This window comes from Aplidium turbinatum, chromosome 12 (assembly GCF_918807975.1).
Source record: "Aplidium turbinatum chromosome 12, kaAplTurb1.1, whole genome shotgun sequence".
Lineage (NCBI taxonomy): Eukaryota > Metazoa > Chordata > Ascidiacea > Aplousobranchia > Polyclinidae > Aplidium > Aplidium turbinatum.
In genome coordinates, this window is record NC_137483.1 from 15,066,060 (window position 1) to 15,084,828 (window position 18,769).

The 18,769-nt window shown below is 37.1% G+C and overlaps 1 protein-coding gene across 1 annotated transcript in view; it reads left to right on the plus strand.

Annotated features, from left to right (window-relative positions):
* The first annotated feature begins 13,724 nt into the window (after window positions 1-13,724).
* The window catches only part of LOC145780611 (uncharacterized), an 88,796-nt gene continuing 83,751 nt past the window's right edge, over window positions 13,725-18,769 (plus strand). Inside the window, exons 1-5 of the mRNA XM_082592236.1 lie at window positions 13,725-13,762; window positions 14,016-14,191; window positions 14,555-14,713; window positions 16,482-16,631; window positions 18,532-18,713. Of these exons, the coding sequence (XP_082448362.1) occupies window positions 13,725-13,762; window positions 14,016-14,191; window positions 14,555-14,713; window positions 16,482-16,631; window positions 18,532-18,713 (705 nt within the window). The remainder of the gene's footprint in view (window positions 13,763-14,015; window positions 14,192-14,554; window positions 14,714-16,481; window positions 16,632-18,531; window positions 18,714-18,769) is intronic.

Consider the following 18,769-nt stretch of genomic DNA (forward strand, 5'->3'; position numbering starts at 1 on the left):
AGACATAGAATAAAACACGTAAGATCGCAAGACGCTACAGCGACTTTCATAAAAATTAACAAGAACAAACGCTTCTATTCTCTGGTTAAGTTGTAGAGATCAATACGAAGAAAAACAAACAATATTTTAGAAAAAGATTGCAAACAAAAATGTTATTGTTTTGTATCAAGTCGGAGTCAGCCTTATTTTAACGGCTCCGACTTCGGACACGCCAAACTCCTTCCGACTCTACAGCCCTGTTTGTGTACTGTACAGATTGCTTGAAAACAAATACACAGCACTGCAATAGTCACCTAGTTTTTGGTCGGAAATTGTCCACTGGTGGTTCAAATTGAAAAACATGTAAAACTTCCAATGCAGGATGGAATTATTACTTTGGAACGTAGAAATGGGATCAAGAACTCATCAAGCTGGGTTTGCATTGACAGTTTTTGTAGCCTATTTGAGTCTGGTTTGTGCGAGAACAAGTAAGTTTTTAGGCTAACTTATATCTATATCTTAAAAACTTTGATTTTTAATTCGTTCTGCATAAAATAATACAAACATAGCCGTAAGACAGTAAAACATTTTCGGATGGCAAACAAAATTTTCCCAAATTTTGTCTTTGCAAGTATACTTTTAAAAACGCAACTTTATTTGTAATCTCTGAGATGGTGTATAGTTTAATACAAGGGTTGGGGACTTTTTAGGTTAAAAGGCCATGAAAGCTACATTTTTGGAAATGTGTTTCCGTAATAACCATATAGCCTAATGCTTTAACACTTTATACAACTAACATGTAGTAGCAGATGATGAGTAGTAAAAGTGGAGCCATGTGTTAAATGAAGATGAGAAAAACAGCGGGGGATCTGGAGGATTGTGAAATCCCAGAAAATTGTGAAAAAATACATTTAATTTGGTGCATTCTGAGCGTGTTTTCAGCTTTAAACTGTAATGAAAAGTTAAGATAAAACTTTCTGTGAGCCATATGCCGTCACGAAGAAGCATATAGGACGAGCCATGGGTTCTCGCCCCCTGGTGTAATAACTGCACAAATCAACTTGGTATCAAGTGTACGAATACATAGAAAAAAAAAACGTTCAACTTAGGTAAACAAGGCTGACTTAACTTTAATCTAGATTTATAGACCTGTCTGTGTCCCAATCACCGCAATAAACCATCAAACTGAATTTTTCTTGCATCAAACTTGCACTTTTGAACAAAACTACTTTTAGCATTTGATGTAATATTACAATGAAATTATAGTCAAAGTTCTTTCAGTACCATCGTTACGTTAATAACTGGACATTTTTTTTCAAATATTTTTACAAATAACTGCATCAGTAAAATATGGACAAAAATGCAAAAAAAGCTCATAAGGTTACCAGCACCCAGCAGACTTTTGTATTCTATTTCTACCGGTGAAGAAATCTAGCTTACATGTTAGTGAATAAGCTTACCTCTGCTCTCCAATTGTGCTCTTCTATACTTACTTTTTGCAAATGTTGAATCGAAACTTATCATTCTGCCCAAATTGTAATACCACATGCATCATCATCATCAGCCGGTCATGCCACTGCTGGCAGATGGCCTCCACATATGTTTCCACACCATTCTGTCTTTTGCTCTTCTCATCCAGGTGATGCCAATCTTTTCTTCTATGTCATCTCGCCATCTTCTTTCTGGTCTCCCTCTAGTTCTTTTTGCATATCTTGATGTCCATTCTGTGGTTATCTTGGCCCATCTGTTGTCTGTCATTCTTGCTATATATCCCGCCCATTGCTATATGCCACCACGTGCAATAGTTTCCAAAATCGATGATAATACATTTTACATTTATTGGAGTGTCTCATAAATTATAACAATTATGTAAAGTTTGTAAACTGGTGAGATGTCGAAACATCATGGTGATTGATTTGCCCAAATAACTAGACATTATTGCTCAAATTCGCGACATTGTTTTTTTTCACTGGGGAGTGACCGCTCTCCCTGCCTTCCCATTTCCTATACGGCTATGACTGTAAATCTCACAAACTGTTGCTGCGTGGGCTGCAAGTAGCTGTCTTAGTTTTTAATAACAGCACAATAACCTTTCATACAAACTTAATTTACGCTAAAATTTACTTTCTAGTAGAATGACTAATTTGTTTGTCATAACAGTGAGCCATATTTAAACTCAAGTCATTTTACCAAAGGCTGTCTAATTCATGTTTAAGCAATTTCGTTGAACCTTGCACTTATTTTTAAAATGTGTTGTGAACATTCCTGTTCTTCTTTCCTCAGATGATCGCCCAGCGACGTGGTATGTCGGTTGTCACATGCCTTTCAGCAATCGACAGCAAACCCTTCAGCGATATTCTACTTCTGGATTGTTGACCCCTTCCAAATGTGCTAAAACATGCAAAGATCAAAGGTACGTTTGTTTGGCAATCCTTCTTTCTCTTACATTTTATTTAGTTTGACTCAACCAAGAACGGAAACTGTAATACAAAGGTGATCTGCCGACATTGTTACTTGAATTTTAGAGCGAAAAAGGGAGCAGTTGGTACGATGACCATGCCCATCTTATTGCAAGTCTTAGTTGATAATAAAAAACAAAAAATTTCTTCAATGAAATTCGTTTTCTATTCAAATCGCCCGCGGTTGAAATATAAAATTTGTCGTTACATTGAAAGGCTAAATAGTGAAAGAACAAAAAACTCGTTTCATAGGTCTAACTTTGCCTTTTCCTTAACTTACGTATTATTCAAAACATCATGGTATTAGCTTAATTAAACTGAGTAACAAATACTTTTGTGCAACTTTTACTTTTTGGGGAACCGCCATATAACTTTTCAGCAAGATTTATGCCAATGGTTACCGCTTAAACATCTTTATATTCAAAAGTAGTTTATCGGTAACAATTGATAGTTCTAAATGTGAAATTTTACTACCTAAACATAGAAATGGAAAAACAGTTTTTTATAGTTGTTTGTTGAATTTTTGAAAATGTTTAAATCACGATATGTGTGCCTTTTGACATTTGCTTCTCCTACTTTTCATAAACTAATGCTTGTTTTTCTAAAAAGTTTTCTTTGAAAATTAGACTGAGAGTCAGGACAAGGCAGGGTAAAGCTAATAATCATCTTGATAATACATTGCGACGAAGATTCATAGTCTTAATTGAATGTTTAGAAAATATTTGCATATAAGACAAAAAGGTAAAGCAAAAAATCTTCATCTTGTTTTTAATTCTTTTGAAAATTTTGTCTTTTACTTCCTTTCAACATATGCAGTTTATATTTTTTTCATTTTATCTATACTTAAAACCTCAGACAGCAAAATCCGTAATTTTTTACGTTGTATCAATGTAAAAATGGCGGATTTTGCTGTCTGAGGCGACATGTACACTGTACAGTAAAACCAATTCATAGTCGGTGGGGCTTCCGGTTCATTAAAATTCTATTATCTCTTCTCTACATACATTCAAATTAAATATGTTGTCACTAATTTTCTTGATGACATTTAGTTGCTATTACTTTGCATCAAACGTTACAAAAACAACTTCAGTGCCTGATTTGTTCGTTTCTTGTCGCTGCATCGCTTTCTAGGAATGTCGTTTTGTTTCATCGTTACAGTAATAGGTAACAGCCGTGATACGAGCATGTGATGTTGTGTTGTTTGATTCATAGTGGGTATCTTTATCCTCAGAATGAAAAAGCTTCTTTCCAGGGGCTCTATCCAGGGGCGCCGAAACGATTTGTGAGTGGGGGGGAAGATTACGAAAAAAGGGCACTTTTGTTTACTAAAAGGCCAATTTTTTTTCAAGTTTTAAGAAAAAATATAGCGATAATGATAATCCGGTATACAAAGAAGGGCACCATGCTATGTTATAATGATGTAACCTACTGTCAAGCCTTAAAACAGCCTGCGACCATGGCCGCTAAGTAGTGCTTGAATGACCGCCGGTGCTACCTCCTCAATCGACCAAGTTTGGCCGCCGGTCTCTTCTAGCCAATTATTTAATTTCGCAATAGAATAATCGTGGATTAATTGTCGAAAACATGTAGTATCAAAGAGTGACGCAAAATTAGGTCAGCGCGTCATAGCCTAATCGCCATTGTTGCATTGTGCGGGAATATTTGTTATTGATGGAATATATCCATCTGCGATCACCAGCGCTGTAAGTCTTGTTTGTAGTTCCCGACGTTTATTTTAACAAAGTCTTAATCTGAAGGGCTAATTTACATTGGCTGGCAATATTGTCGTTTTTATGTCGATTCGATGTTGTCGGACATTGAACCGTTGTTAAAAAGGAGAACTAAGTTAGTTGACATCTGAGGGGAAATCATTTTTTGATCATATTTTGCAAAAATTATGCTTCTTTTAGTAATGTCCTTCACATCATTGAAATACTTATTTTATTGCCTTGCCGTCATCGTCAACACAGTCATGTCGAACGTTGTTTTTCGTTGCTAAAAAGAATTCTGGGGGAGTGGCAAACTTCTTTAAAATCAGCCACATTGAAGACACTCGTGCAAATGTCGTTTGAATAGTACTGGATTACAATCCCGATAAAGCAGTTATTGCGTGGTGCAACGATTCTATTGCAGGACGTCGCCCAGGCCCAGACTTCAACAACGCTAAGTGATCAATTTAGCATTGTTGCAAGTTTAATTCTATTTAGCCTACTTGTGCTATCGTTATTTTTATTTTGGCCTCAAAGCACGCAGATTTGGCCGCCGAGAAGGAGCTTCCGGTAGGCCACGATGGCTGCCGAAAAAAAACGAGTTTTAAGGCCTGTACTGTATTGCAAAATTTTGTGCCGTAAATATTATTTTGAGGCAAAAATGAAAGATTATAATTAGGCTTAAAGCATATAGCAGAAATTGTTATATTGCAAAATGTGCAGTAGCTTACATGATTTTACTATCTTGAATTACTATCTCAAGCAAATCAGTGAAAGCAAAACTTCAAAACAATTCTTTAAATTTTCTAAAACATTGATGGGCAAAGATAACAGAAGTGTTCATCCAACTGGAAAGTCTGCTCAAGAAATTGCTGAATCATTTAACCAATACTTTTCAAACAAAATTAGTTTAATTAGGAATACTCTTCCATGTCTTCACCATATAACTGGAGGAACTCAGTCAGCAGATCCTTGTAACCATATTCACATTGATTTTTCATTTTCTAGTTTTCTTGAAACAGACAAGACTGAAATTCTTAACATTTTAACTGCATTATCATCTGCATCTTGTGAACTAGATCCAGTACCCTCATGGCTCCTCAAAAAGCATTCATCATCTTTTCTGTCTATTCTGACCTCCATCGTAAACAAATCCTTGACAAGTGGTCTTGTTCCCTCAAAACTTAAACATGCCATTGTTCGTCCACACTTAAAAAAGCCTAGTCTAGACAAAGAAGAGTTCAAGAACTATCGCCCTGTGTCCAATCTATCTTTTGTGTCAAAAATATTGGAAAAAGTAGTTGGCAGACAGTTAAATGATTTCTTAAACGTGCAAAATTTATTTGATATCAATCAATCTGCTTATCGTCAACATCACTCCACAGAAACAGCTTTACTAAAAATCCATAATGATATTGCTACCGTACTTGACTGTACTCACAGCGTTGTTCTACTTTCTCTTCATCTTTCAGCTGCTTTTGATACCATTGATCACAAAATTCTTCTAAATCGTCTCAAATCAGATTTTAGCATTACAGGAATGGCACTTGACTGGTTCTCTTCTTATCTTTATGATCGAACTCAATCTGTAGCAATTGAAAACTCAATGTCTTCTGCAACATTCCTTTCTTCTGGAGTTGCTCAGGGTTCTGTTCTCGGCCCTGTCCTGTTTTGCCTCTACATAAAACCTCTGTTTGACATCATAAAGCGACATGGGCTTTCATACCACTCATATGCTGATGATATACAATTGTATTTGCGTGTTACTGATGAAGATTCATTGTATTGTATTAATTCAAAATTCCAAAAATGTATGGTTGATATCTCAAATTGGATGTCTTATAATATGTTGAAACTGAATCAAGAAAAATGTGAGTTTATTGTATTTTCTCCGAAACGGTGTATTTCATAGTTTAATGACATGACCCTTACCCTGAGTAATATCAATCTTTCTTCTTCTAACTCAATTAAATTGCTTGGTGTAACATTAAATCAACATTTGTGTTTAGAAAACTTTGTCAGTTCCACTGTTAAATCTTGCTTTTTTCATCTTAGAAATATTGGTTCCATCAGACAGTTTATTAATGTTGATGCTTGTAAAACTTTAACTCATGCACTTGTGACATCCAGGCTTGATTATTCAAATTCATTGTTAAATAACATTCCATATTGTACTATTTTGCGTCTTCAAAGAGTTCAGAATGCTGCTGCTCGGCTAATTACTTTAACACGTCAACGTGAGCATATCACTCCTATACTAAAATCCCTGCATTGGCTTCCAGTATTGTATCGTATTCGCTTCAAAATATGTCTATTAATTTATAAAGTTTTCCATGGTTTTGCTCCGAACTATCTGGACATTTTGCTTGTTCATTATAAACCTGCCAGAACTTTGCGTTCTCAACATCAATTGCTCTTGTGCAACCCTTCATATAAGACACAATATGAAAATCGCACCTTCCCAGTTGTTGCTGCCAGTTGCTGGAACTGTTCGCCCCCCTGCCCCCCCGCTTTCGGCGCCCCTGGCTCTATCCACTTTTATAATTCGGGGGGGGGGGGGTTTATAGACAGTGGGCTAAAATCGTCTTAGTCATTCCAAACCACTTCAATAAGTGGGGGGTGATCACCCCCTCACCCTCCCTTGGATACAGCCCATGCTTCTTTCTGAGCTTCATCGTGGGAGTTCAACATAGCCTATTTGTGGCTTTTGAACGCTGACCCGACCACCGAGATTGACAAAATGAAGTTTCCGCTTGTCGTTGAAATGTTGTTGTCTGTGCATTAATCTACCCACTAGTAGGCTAATCGCTGAATGGAGAACAGTTTTGAAATGCGTTGCTCAAGCGCACATTTTGAGAGTCAACCAACGCCACTTGATCTTAAAGATTCATCGTTCATGGCACCAGTCACGCGCTGAACCAACTGAGCTATCGAGGTGAAGCAATCCATTTCGTTGATATCAGAGCAGACAGTGTACACTGTACAGGCTACACAATTTGCTGTGTATGCCTGAGGCTATATCCTGGGCTGCTAAGCGTTTGATTTTGACAGCAGAGCCTTCAATTATTTGATGCTTTCTTTATCACGTGATAAACATTATTATTACAATTTCATCGGCATGACGTCACAAGCCATGAAAATGGTACAAACCGGGAACATCTTGTTTTATCCATTGCAAACAAAGTGAAACAAAGGAGGAAATAAACTCTAACTCTCATCAGTGTATGTTTCTAATGTGACTGAAATATGTGTTTGAATAAAGCTTTGGGTTGGAATAAATACTTGTCTTTCTTGTGATACAGATCGCTCCTTTTTTGTTTATTTGTGACTTCTCTTTTCGGATGTTACCACCTGTTCACAATATTGTGCTTCTGAGCTACTGAACTGAATTTGCAACAATGAAGCCAATAACTTCTGTTACATCATTTTCCTGCATCTGTTTAGTTCTTTGCTCTGTTCTTGTTTCTCCAAAGGATACTTCTTGTGAATATATACACAACTCTGCCAGCTTTTACTTTCAATTATTATTTATTACAGTTTTACTAACATGCAATTTATAAGCAAAAATGTAGGTTAGGATATGCAATATAACACACAAATAATGAAATACCATGTTTTTTTTAAACATGTTATTAACATTGGCCCTTAATTGCATACCTGCATAACACTCCCTCTTGAGTTCAACTTTGGAAAGACAAAGCTCTTCTACATCTAATTAACCTCAAGCAACGTTTTTTTTTAACGAATATGTAATATCTCTTCCCATTTCAACTGAAATATCTCTTCCACTTTTCTTTACTGCGAGATTCGTCCTAATTAAACTGAATAATTACCACGTCGATGATACCTGAAGACCGCATAGAAAGGCGCAGCAACAGTAATTGATTTGCAATAGCCTACTGCAGTGGTTCCCAACCTTTTTGACCTTGTGGCTCCCTATCAAAGAGATAAATAGTTTGCGGCACCCTGGTAAAACTGGATCAATGTTATGAGGTTTCTGTATTTCAAATAACTGTATGAAACAACACAGAATGAGTTGTACAGTATAGCGCGCGTAAATAAATGTATTTATTCAGAAGTCAGTGTGAAATTTGGGCTTGACTTCATGCACAAAGTCCCTTAATATCTGGGGGACATTCGATAAAGCCACGCGCATTTCTACCTCGACTATAAGCAGTCGTTCTTGTTTTTATGTTCGTTAATACGGAAAATCCACTCTCACATAGGTATGACGTGGAAAACTGCAGCAAAAGCACAATAGCTTTCTTTCCAACGGAAGGATATTCATTTTGAATTTTTATCCCGAACTCGTCGAGAGGCATCTGCTTGTGCATAAGCTTGAAATCTTCATCATTACGATTGCAAATTAATTCTTCTTCTTCTAATTCAAAAAAATATGAGAGTCCAGTAAATCCCCTCCAGTGCTGGAGTGTGAATAGATTGATTTACAATGGTTCGCAAACAATCGTGCAACTTTTTAATCGTGCTGGGTTACACAATCCAATAATTCATCACTGCAATTTGACTTTGTGCGCCGTGAAACGCAAAATGAAATCATGAAATTGAAACCTGACAATAATGATGCGTTTCAAACGTTTTTATGGAAAGAACAGCAACGAATCAAAATCTCATTCACGCTGTTTTTCTTGAGCGAGAAAACAAAGGCTTACCGCGGATACTTACCGCCAGCGACTTCCTCACTAAGCGACCCTCCAGAAAGGAGCCGGGAATAACTGGGAGACGCGAAACTTAATACGCACTGAAACTTGATTAGAAATAAATTTCACACTTGACGGGTTAAAGTTAAAATAAAAAATGGGCCACACTGTTGCAATATCTCGCGGCACCCTTGAGCATTGCAATTGGCACCCCAGGGTGCCGCGGCACTCCGGTTGGGAACCACTGGCCTAATGCTTGGCATGGTTTGATATACAACTGGTATGCGATAGGGTTGGTTCAAATATTGTACTTTTTAAAATTAACCCCCAAAAAACAGACAACGGTTAAAGCAAGTGACGATCAAAATAAGCCAAATTTGACAGGTAGCCTACACCTATAATCTGGCAACTTTATCAACTATTACATGCAAGATTTTCCTCTCTTTTCACTTTGCATTTAAACGTATTACTGTATATAGCTACCCTTCTACATATCGTATATCAGCGTGGTCCAACTACAGGCCCGCAGATAGAATTTTTACGGCCCGCGAGCTTTCACAGTATTGATTTAATTTGTATTTATGTTACAGAAAGTAATCTCAATTAGAACAAGTATAGCATTTGGATAAAAAGTGTCAAAAATTTAATTCAAAGTTGTAGACAGCAGGGCCTATACTGTTTCAACCTATCAGGTCTCGTCAGTACAACTGGGCTTCTTAAAGACTGATATGTACCTAGTGTTCCGGACGTTTATCTTGTGAATTTGAGAATAGATTTAAAGATTTTGACAGATTAAAACCTAATCTCCATCTGTATAACAATCCTATGGATGTTAATGTGGAAACACAGCTACCAGAACTTCAGCTCGAACTCTGCGAGCTGTTCCAGCCAATTGTTCACCAAATCAAACGTCATATAAAACCGTTATGGTCTACTTAACCTAGCTGGCATCTTACGTCATGGAAATTGCTAGAAAATGTCCAAATATTGCACCATCGTTCGTAATACCTGATGAAACATTGCATCATCACCTTTGAACACCTGTTTGAATTGCTTCACAATTCCTTTCATTATTGCGTCACATAACTGCGTACGTGAGTTTGAGATAACTTATTGCAAATTATTCTGACCATTTGTAAAATTGTTACTTGGAAGTTGGTCGCAAATTTAACTGTTTGCTTATTGCTTGCTAGCTGGACAAAGTTTCCATCTTTTATCTAAGTAGTTTGTTGTAGTGACAAGTTTTTAGTGGTGTATCGCTTTGCACCCCATTTTCGATAGCCGCGGGCTAATTTTACAGAAATACACTTTTTGAATAGACGTTTCAAAGGAGTGTTTCTTTTTCCGTCATTACACACAGACGAACGGATCCGAGAATCTTATGTTACAATTTTCCCACGAAGAGATTATGGTTTACCGCTGTGACCACGAGCATCAGTGCAACCAATTCTTGCTGTCAAGGAAAAATGGAACCTCAGAGTGCTTCTGGAAATTAGTCAGCAAGAATGGATTTCCCAAACTGAAAAATTTTGCATTCAAAATACACTCAATGTTTGGAAGCACATACATGTGTGAGAGTACATTTTCTAGAATGAAGCAAGTCAAGTCTAAAAACAGAAATCGAATGATAGACGAAACACTGGAAGATGGTCTCCGACTTGCTACCACTAACATTGAAATTGATGTAGAAACGATAGTATCAGAGAAACCTCGACCACAGGCATCTCACTGATAGAGATTTGTAGTAAATTTGTATTTGCTATTGTTTAACAATTTCGATTACGCTCGCTATCATTTTATTGGAATTGGCCAGCAAGTTGTCACGTTTTTGTAAAGTGGCCGTAAGTCAAAAGTAGTTGGACCATTAGGGCGTGTCAATTATAGCAATAAATTTTTTATTGTATTTTTTTTAAGATGATGGGGTCTAAAAACTTGTGTATGCTTGTAGTAAGATAGAATATGCAATTTTTTCAATAAATTTTTGTTGTTTAGCTTGGTAAATTAACAAAAAATTAAAATATTCTCAAAAAAAACATTTTTTTTCAATTTATTTTAAGTTGATTCTTTCCCAGTTTAAAATATTCTTCGTCACTTTATTCTGTATTATATTTTTTGACATAAGCAACAATTATTCGTTCAATTTTTGTTCTTTCAAGTAAGAAAAACAAGTTTGCTTAGAAGAAATCTTGAAAATTTAGTGAAAAATGCCTAAAATGCCCACCTATATTTGCCCAAATTGTGTATATTTTTCAAACTTTGCACATAAGAGGAAACAATTTACACTTTGCAAAATTGTCTGAAATGCTGTTCACAAATACAAAAATAGTTTTAAAAAGTTTCAGGCATTGTCATTTAAGCTAAATCCTGTTTCGATTCAATTTTACTCATAATTTGTCGACGCGCTTGTTGAACTCTTACAAAGCTATCTCTCTTTTCGTGGGTGTAAACTCGGCTTGCAGCTTCTGTCACCATCTTTACACATCTTTCTACAGCGGCCGTGGCAGGGACTTTCATTGGCGTATCAACAAACTTTTTGATTTCTTCCAATGGTAGCATAGCAGTTAAAGGAGGCTCATAAACTTCTGTTGACCAATCGATCAATTCAATCAAAGAAGTTGCATTAATGTTAATTGTGGGAGTCTTTCTAGGACGAACAGAGTCATCACCTAAACTGGATACTCTGTCACCGCCTCTTATTGCTGTTATTTTTTCCAGACCTTTTTTCCTTTCTTCCATATCTTCTGAGCACAACATAGTTTGAATTATCATCTCGCTAAATGCATACCACGCTGATCATTTGATTGTCGGCAAAACTGCTTGTATGACAGATTTGTTTTGCTGTTGAAGTAGACGAAGCTGAAACAAAATATGCCGTGGTCCTTCAATCCAATTGTGCTTGACTTTAATTTGAAACCAACAAGGGTAATAGACACCAACAATATATTCAATCAATTTCAAATTTTTGAGATTTTTTCCTTTTAGATTGTGCTTCGTAACCCATATTCGACAAAATCTGTTTGCTGTGGTCAACCATCTAGCATGATTGACAGTGTAAGATGTGTAAGAGAGCCAAATCCGAGGGAAGATTTCCAGTTTTGATTGCCTGTGTCATCCTGTAACCATATGCTTGGTCAGTCAAAAGATTATCTACAACACTATCTTCAAGTTGAATAAGTGCTTCTCCAATAGATATCTTGGAAAAGAATTGATGTATTTCCAAGTCAGTTGCGTTATCTAGCATTTTCCCAAGGTTTCCAGCCCATTTGTTGTTAGATAAAGTTTTTCCATCCAAGCAGGTTATTAAATGCCGGAGTGGCAATTCGTTTGTGTGAAGTGCACAAACTAACCAGTTTAGTTTTCGACCAAGCTTAACTTCAACCCAGTGCATTGAACCCCCCCTCTCAACCAGTATTGACATTTGTAGAGTCACCACCAACTGCTTGCAGGGTTTTGTCACTTCCAGTCTCCTTCAAAAAATTAACCAGATGATCAGCAATTACAGGTTGTCTCAAACCAACCAACATCACGTCGCTGCACATTCTGTCTGGAATTGCTCCCCCCAACATCAGAAGAAGCGTGACCAGCAGAAAGGAAAGATCTTGTCAGGACATAGATTTGAGACACCCACTGTATGGCCAAACTCCAGCACACAGGCGTCTGAAGTCAAGAAAAAGTTTCCTAGCTTCAGTTGTCCCATTAGGTCAAGACGATGTCGCCGCCAATGTGCGGGTTCAACTATGGCAGGAGGGACTGGCAGCCGGACCGACATTGGCCAATATGGAGCTCTCACCCATGGAGAGCCTTCCTTCCGGAAAATGTGAACCGTGGAAGTATTGGCGATACCTCAACCGCTTAAGAACTGGTATTGGCAGGTGTAAATCCATGATGAGACACTGGGGGTATTCCATGGGGAGCACAAGCTGCAAATGCGGACAGGAGCAAACGATGCAACATCTACTGATTCTACTTGAATGCCCTGACCAAAAAGCAAGGTACTCTGCTCAGGATTTGGCCGAGTTCAACGATAGAGCAAGAGCCTGCGTGATGCTCTGGGCTACGGCCGTGTGACACACGATGAAGAAGATTAGCAATGCTGAGTCGCAGTCTGCCTCACTTTCTGACCTAGTCTTGTTCTGCAACGATCCCTGGTCCATATCTCAAAGCTAAAACCTCAATTGCTAAAGCACCAGGGATCAGTTAACAGTAGATGTTAATCAGAAAATATATTTCGCACTTGCTAGTGCATCTTCAGTTCTGATCTGAAGATGCACTAGCAAGTGCGAAATATATTTTCTGATTAACATCTACTGTTAACTGATAGTTTGGCATGCGTTGAAATAAAAATTGTCATACAGCAATAGTATTTACTGTTACAAAAGTTAGTTGATCAACAACTACCGATACTAAGTTTAATTGATTCTAAGTTTAGTTTACTTACAGTAATTGAATTAAATCGAATTAACCTACTTTAATTGCAGTCATCGCAGCAGGCAAAAGTTGCTGGTTAATAAGAGTTTTTTTGCTAGCATTTCTGCACTTTATGATATCATAGTACTTCATTTGACGTCTCACACCTCCTTAGCAAGCTTCAAAAGGAAGCAAACTATGACGTCACAGAACCTACAAGTTGTAAATGAAAATTTTTAGAGGTCGGTAAAATTTGAAAAATTGTCAAATATTTGAATTTTTAGGGAACGATTTACCAAGCAAGACGTCATTTATTTTTGAAAAAAAATATATTTAGCGAAGTTTCTAGTCCAACTACAAGTTTTTAACACCCGTCATATTGAATTAAAAATTTTTGAGTAAATTGACACGCCCTATTGGACCATGCTGTTGTCTACCGTAGCCTACTACTTTTCAGATTCAACTACGCTTTGTTGACTGGAAAGTTTTGTTACTGTGGTAAAGCCTTGCAAATGTTAACCAATGTTGAAGAAACGTACTGCAGCACAGGGTAAGTGCTTTTAAAAGATTTAATGTACAAAACAGGCTTACCAGAACTAGGTGTTGGCCAAATTGACTCAGAAGGGCCTCCTCAAGACCTTCAGTAGATTTTCACTATCTAAATGTAGCTATATTATAAACTATAATAATTATAAACTGAAATTATTCCGTAACACTAGAATTGAATAAAAGAGAGATAAATGCTAGCCACAACAGAGGTTCAAGTTTCTCGCGGTTACATCAAATATTTCCCTTTTTTTCAGTTGCGAACAGAATCCACTGAGCCGATGCGGCGGACCAGGCGCTTACAGTGTGTTTTCCACCGTTGGTCCTTACATAACCAGTGCTGTAGTGACAATACCATCTAAAGCAGTTCAACATCAAACTATAAAAATTCGTGTCAAAGTCAAGTTAGCTGCAGAAGCTACTGTTCCAACGGGTAAGCTGTCATATGCACAATGGCACATATGTCGCCACCATTCCTAAATAATAAATCGATGTCATTGTTTTTGTACGTTGTGGTTAAAGAGCTCACACAAAAGAGGTCATAACACATCATTTGATTTTTTGTCATTAATGTGTCCAGAACGAAAAAGATAGCACTATTTACAAGTACCAGCACGTCAATGAATGAGAAAAGGTGCAATGAATGCATTTTTTCATCTTCTTGTGCAAAGGTGAACAGAAAAAATGTCTTTCTTGCTTTCTTTTTGAATGGAAACTTTCGATCTCTAGTCTAAGCAGATACCCGAATGCAAAACAATGTCGATTTACAGCTTTTTTTAACGAATGTTTCTTTCAGGTTTGAGACGTTTCAGTAACGTTTCTTTTGATCAAGTATCCGTTTCGCTTTCGCTTGACACAGAGTCGCTGCCACGAAAGTATACCGTGGATATCGTTGGGACTGAAGGGAATCTAGAAGTAGAACACGTTTACAAGCACCCGACATTTTACGTCATAGGTAAAACAATAATATTTCATTTTTATTGATGTTCCTTGTATGAAGTTTTAAGCGCTTGCAATCGGTTATCGGTTGTGCTAATGACGTGCTACTGCTGGGTGGTATTCAACGTTTCCTAATAGCCCATTGTCACACAGTTGTAAGCCTATAACTTGGCAGAAATATTAGACCAGGGGTTCTTAAACTGGGGTCCGTGAACCCCCAAGGGGTAGCCTACGCGGTCTAGTTTTATGGGGTCCATGAAGGCATAATGGAAATCTTAGTGTATAATTTTAAAAGTGGAATAAATTTTTCAAAAGAAAAAGAGATTAAGTTCAAACAACGCTGATGATTTCTAGTTTGGCGTTTCCAGATAACTGTTGTCGCACTGTACTGTTTTTGTTACGTACGTTTATTAGGCTATGTCACTTTCCACTTTGTTGTTTTTGCCTCTATTTGAACATTGCAAAATTTTATTAGTTGCAGCTAAGCTAGACATCAGCTACGCTAAATTAATTAAGATTGTGAAAGGGGTATGCATATCCTCTTTTGGTAAAGAGCCATGGCTGCTATAATCCCGTTTGCGACTACGTATCTATTTGAATAAGCTGAAGATGCTATTACTATAGCGAAATCGATTCTTACTTAATAAATAACACTAAGAGGTTAGATAGTTGTGCATTTGATGAATGCAAAATAGCAGTACGTATTTATGTGAGTCAGGATTTTCTTCCTTGGTAACTATCAAACCAAAGAGTCGAAACCGGTTGGATCCAAAGGATGACATGCGTGTTGCTGTTGCCCTATCAAAGACGAAGCCGCAATTTCATGTTCTTGTTGAAGACAAAGAGCAGCATCCTTCACATTAATGAAATTAAATCGAAGATATTGAAAAACACATCTGCATTCGCTATTTCTTAAATTTAATAAAACAGAAATTTTGTTGCCTCAAATCAAACATAGTTACTGCTCTCTAAACCAGTGGTTCCCAAACTTTTTGTTGTCACGGACCCCTTTAGACAAATTATTAATTCTGCGGACCCCTACCTAAATTTTGCCTGAAACTCAATTAACATACTGTTGACTATTGTAATAATTATGCTACTCAACTACTGTAGGCCTACTGTGTCATATTGCATTGCCACTATGACTCCTGCGGCAAATATCAGGTTAAACAGTTGCTCAAATAAGAAAATAAATGAATTGTTCAAGAAATGTCAGCAGTATAGGCCTACTTGAATATTAAGATAACCCAAAATGCCATGCCGAAACTTTTTCAACGTAAGCAAATTTAATGAGAGAAATGAAAATAAAAAGATCGCTTTACGTTTTTGTTTCCAAAATTCATCAAGGTAATCACGGACCCCCAAATGCTTTCTCACGGACAACCAAGGGGTCCGCTGACACCAGGTTGGGAACCACTGCTTTAAACCCTTGACAGCATGTTTCACCCCAAAAGGAGGATCATCAGAAGGTCCTTATTCAAATAGAAATAAATCTTGTTACCAATTGATTTTAATTTTATTGCGTTATGTCCAATTCATGCTGATCAAAAAAGTTTCTCGGACTAGGCCATAAAGGAGGTTCACTATGGTTCCATAAAGGAGGTTCACAAACCAATTTTTTAAGGGGTCTGCGTTAAAAAAAAGTTTAAGAACCCCTGTATTAGACTATGTTAGTAAATATCATCACCTATACGATATTTATTGATCTATACAAAAAGGCATCAACAAAACAATGTTGGTAAGTATTTTCGATAATTTTTCTGAAATGTAACATTTTGTTTCAGATGCTCTTGTGCGCAACGCTATATCTTCAGAGGACTTTAGGAGTTATGTAACAGTGGTGGCAAGAGAACCGAAAGGGCTTCGCGTGTCCGATATAACGTTTCACATGGTTGTCCCTCAGTGCACACCAAATTACATCAACGAATCATCAGGTGATTGCCAGCTTGTTTATATGCAGTGCTGTATTCGAGGGCATACGGCGGTATACGCAGTATACTCTCTGCTTTTTCGAGCAACTATATAGTATGCCCTCCGGTTTTCCAAAAATAAATAATTTTGCACCTCTCGTCCAATTTTGATGTTGATAATTCATGTTATGGCAGAATAAAGATCAGTATTTTGCAAGTTGTGTATTCTTTATCATTTTAGCAAATCTGACAGTAGGGGAAGGTGGGGCAAAGAGGGACGCGGGGCAAAGAGGGACATTCAAATTTCTCCTAAAGTACAAAATAAAATTAAAATAAAAAGTTTTCATCGGAAACTTTGTTTGCATGACTGGCACCAGATGTAATTTGATTTACAAAAAATGATTTGAGGTGACAGCGGTTGTTGATAGTCGGTTTTGCACCTAAATTTTAAAAAGTTGAAACAAAACTTTTTGAGTTTTATGAAGTGTTACGGGGCGAAATGTTTCAAATGACAATGGCCAGTTATTACTGTAATATTTGAAGTTTGTGATGATATGTTTTGTTAGGTCATGGGTTTGAGACAAAGCAAGCTAAGTTAATTTTTCTTAATGGACTAGCTTGGGGCAAAGAGGGTCATTCAGAATGGGGCAAGCAGGGACAGTGGAGGTGTATGTATATTTCCATTAATGTTTTAATATAGACCCAAAGTCAATCTTGCCTGTGGCAATACTTAGGCCTATGAATAAATAAATGTACTGAAGCAGTGAAGTGGTTATTTAATTGCTTGGTTGCTGTTGGATGGTGATTCCAATGCTTGTAGCCTAAGCCTAGACCATGGGTTTAGCTTATTATAATCATTAAACAACTTATATTTGTAGGATTTGATTTTGATCTATTCTAACAAATTTCTTGGTTTTGAGCCTTCAATATTCAAAAATTTAAACCTCAGGGAAAAAAAGAAACTGTCCCTCTTTGCCCCGGATGGGGGGCAAAGAGGAACAATTTTCAAAAAATAAAAAATTGCTATAACTCAGCCATTGCTCAGAATATTTTGATAAAGTTTGATTTGGAACATCTATGAGTTGTTGCACGCCCGTGTATAAAAAACAATCGGGATCCATTGAGAATTACCTAAAATATGGCTATTTAAATGTTTTTGTCCCAGCTTGCCCCACCTTCCCCTATGCCCTGTGCTTTCTTTACGAATACAGCACTGTTTATATGAAACACCAACGCAAGTCTTCCAAGAAAAGAATTTTAGTGCAGTTCAAACTCATTTATAACTCCCTATAATAAGAAATTCAACATATTGTAAAACGTAAATCTGGTTTTCACCGTTATCATGTGTAGGCTAGTAAGGCTGTGACATATTGTGGCTTGGATATGTCAACAAATCTTCGAGTGTGGAATCTTAACAAGTAAGCTGATACAAAAGCATAGTAGCAGGACATCTATTGTATGGTTCGTCAAGAATACAGTTAGCTTTGAATTAATAGCTAATGAAAGAGAATAAGAATTACAATAAAAGAAAACGTTCTAAATTTTCGAAAATGTTATTTCGCTACAGTCCCAGGAACCGATCATACAGGTATCTTTCGATTCTTTTAGGATTTTATAAATCAATTTTTTTTTAACTGTATTATGTGCTTCTTTGTGTTATTTTACGCTACTTTAGTTGTTCCAGTAGTGGGATGAAATAACAGATAAAAGTCGCTCGCTTTTCAGCCATGCGATCCTTGTTCAACCTTCCGCTGAAGCTGATTGCAGAAGAACAATCCTCATCTTTACCCAGGATGTAACAAATTGAGTAAAGCAGCTGCTGAAAGAAAGGCGACCAAAGACCTAGTAATTTAAAACTTTGTCTCTTCTTATTTTCCCTATATTTGGTATAAAGAATGAGATCATCTTTGCTTGTTCACTCCAGGGTTAAGCATTGAAGATCTGGAAACTACTTCAGTTGTGGTCGGGGAACCAATGACTTTCGAAGCTGTCCTAGCTCAAGGAGTTAATGCAACTTTTCGGTGGAACTTCTGCGGTTTGAGAACGCGAAGATCTCGACCTCACCTGACAACCTGCAAGGTTCCCGTCTGTCAAACCGACACACAAGTAAGCTTTCCATTAGAGTTCACTTTGTTAATTACTGATGCAACAGTATCAAAAGA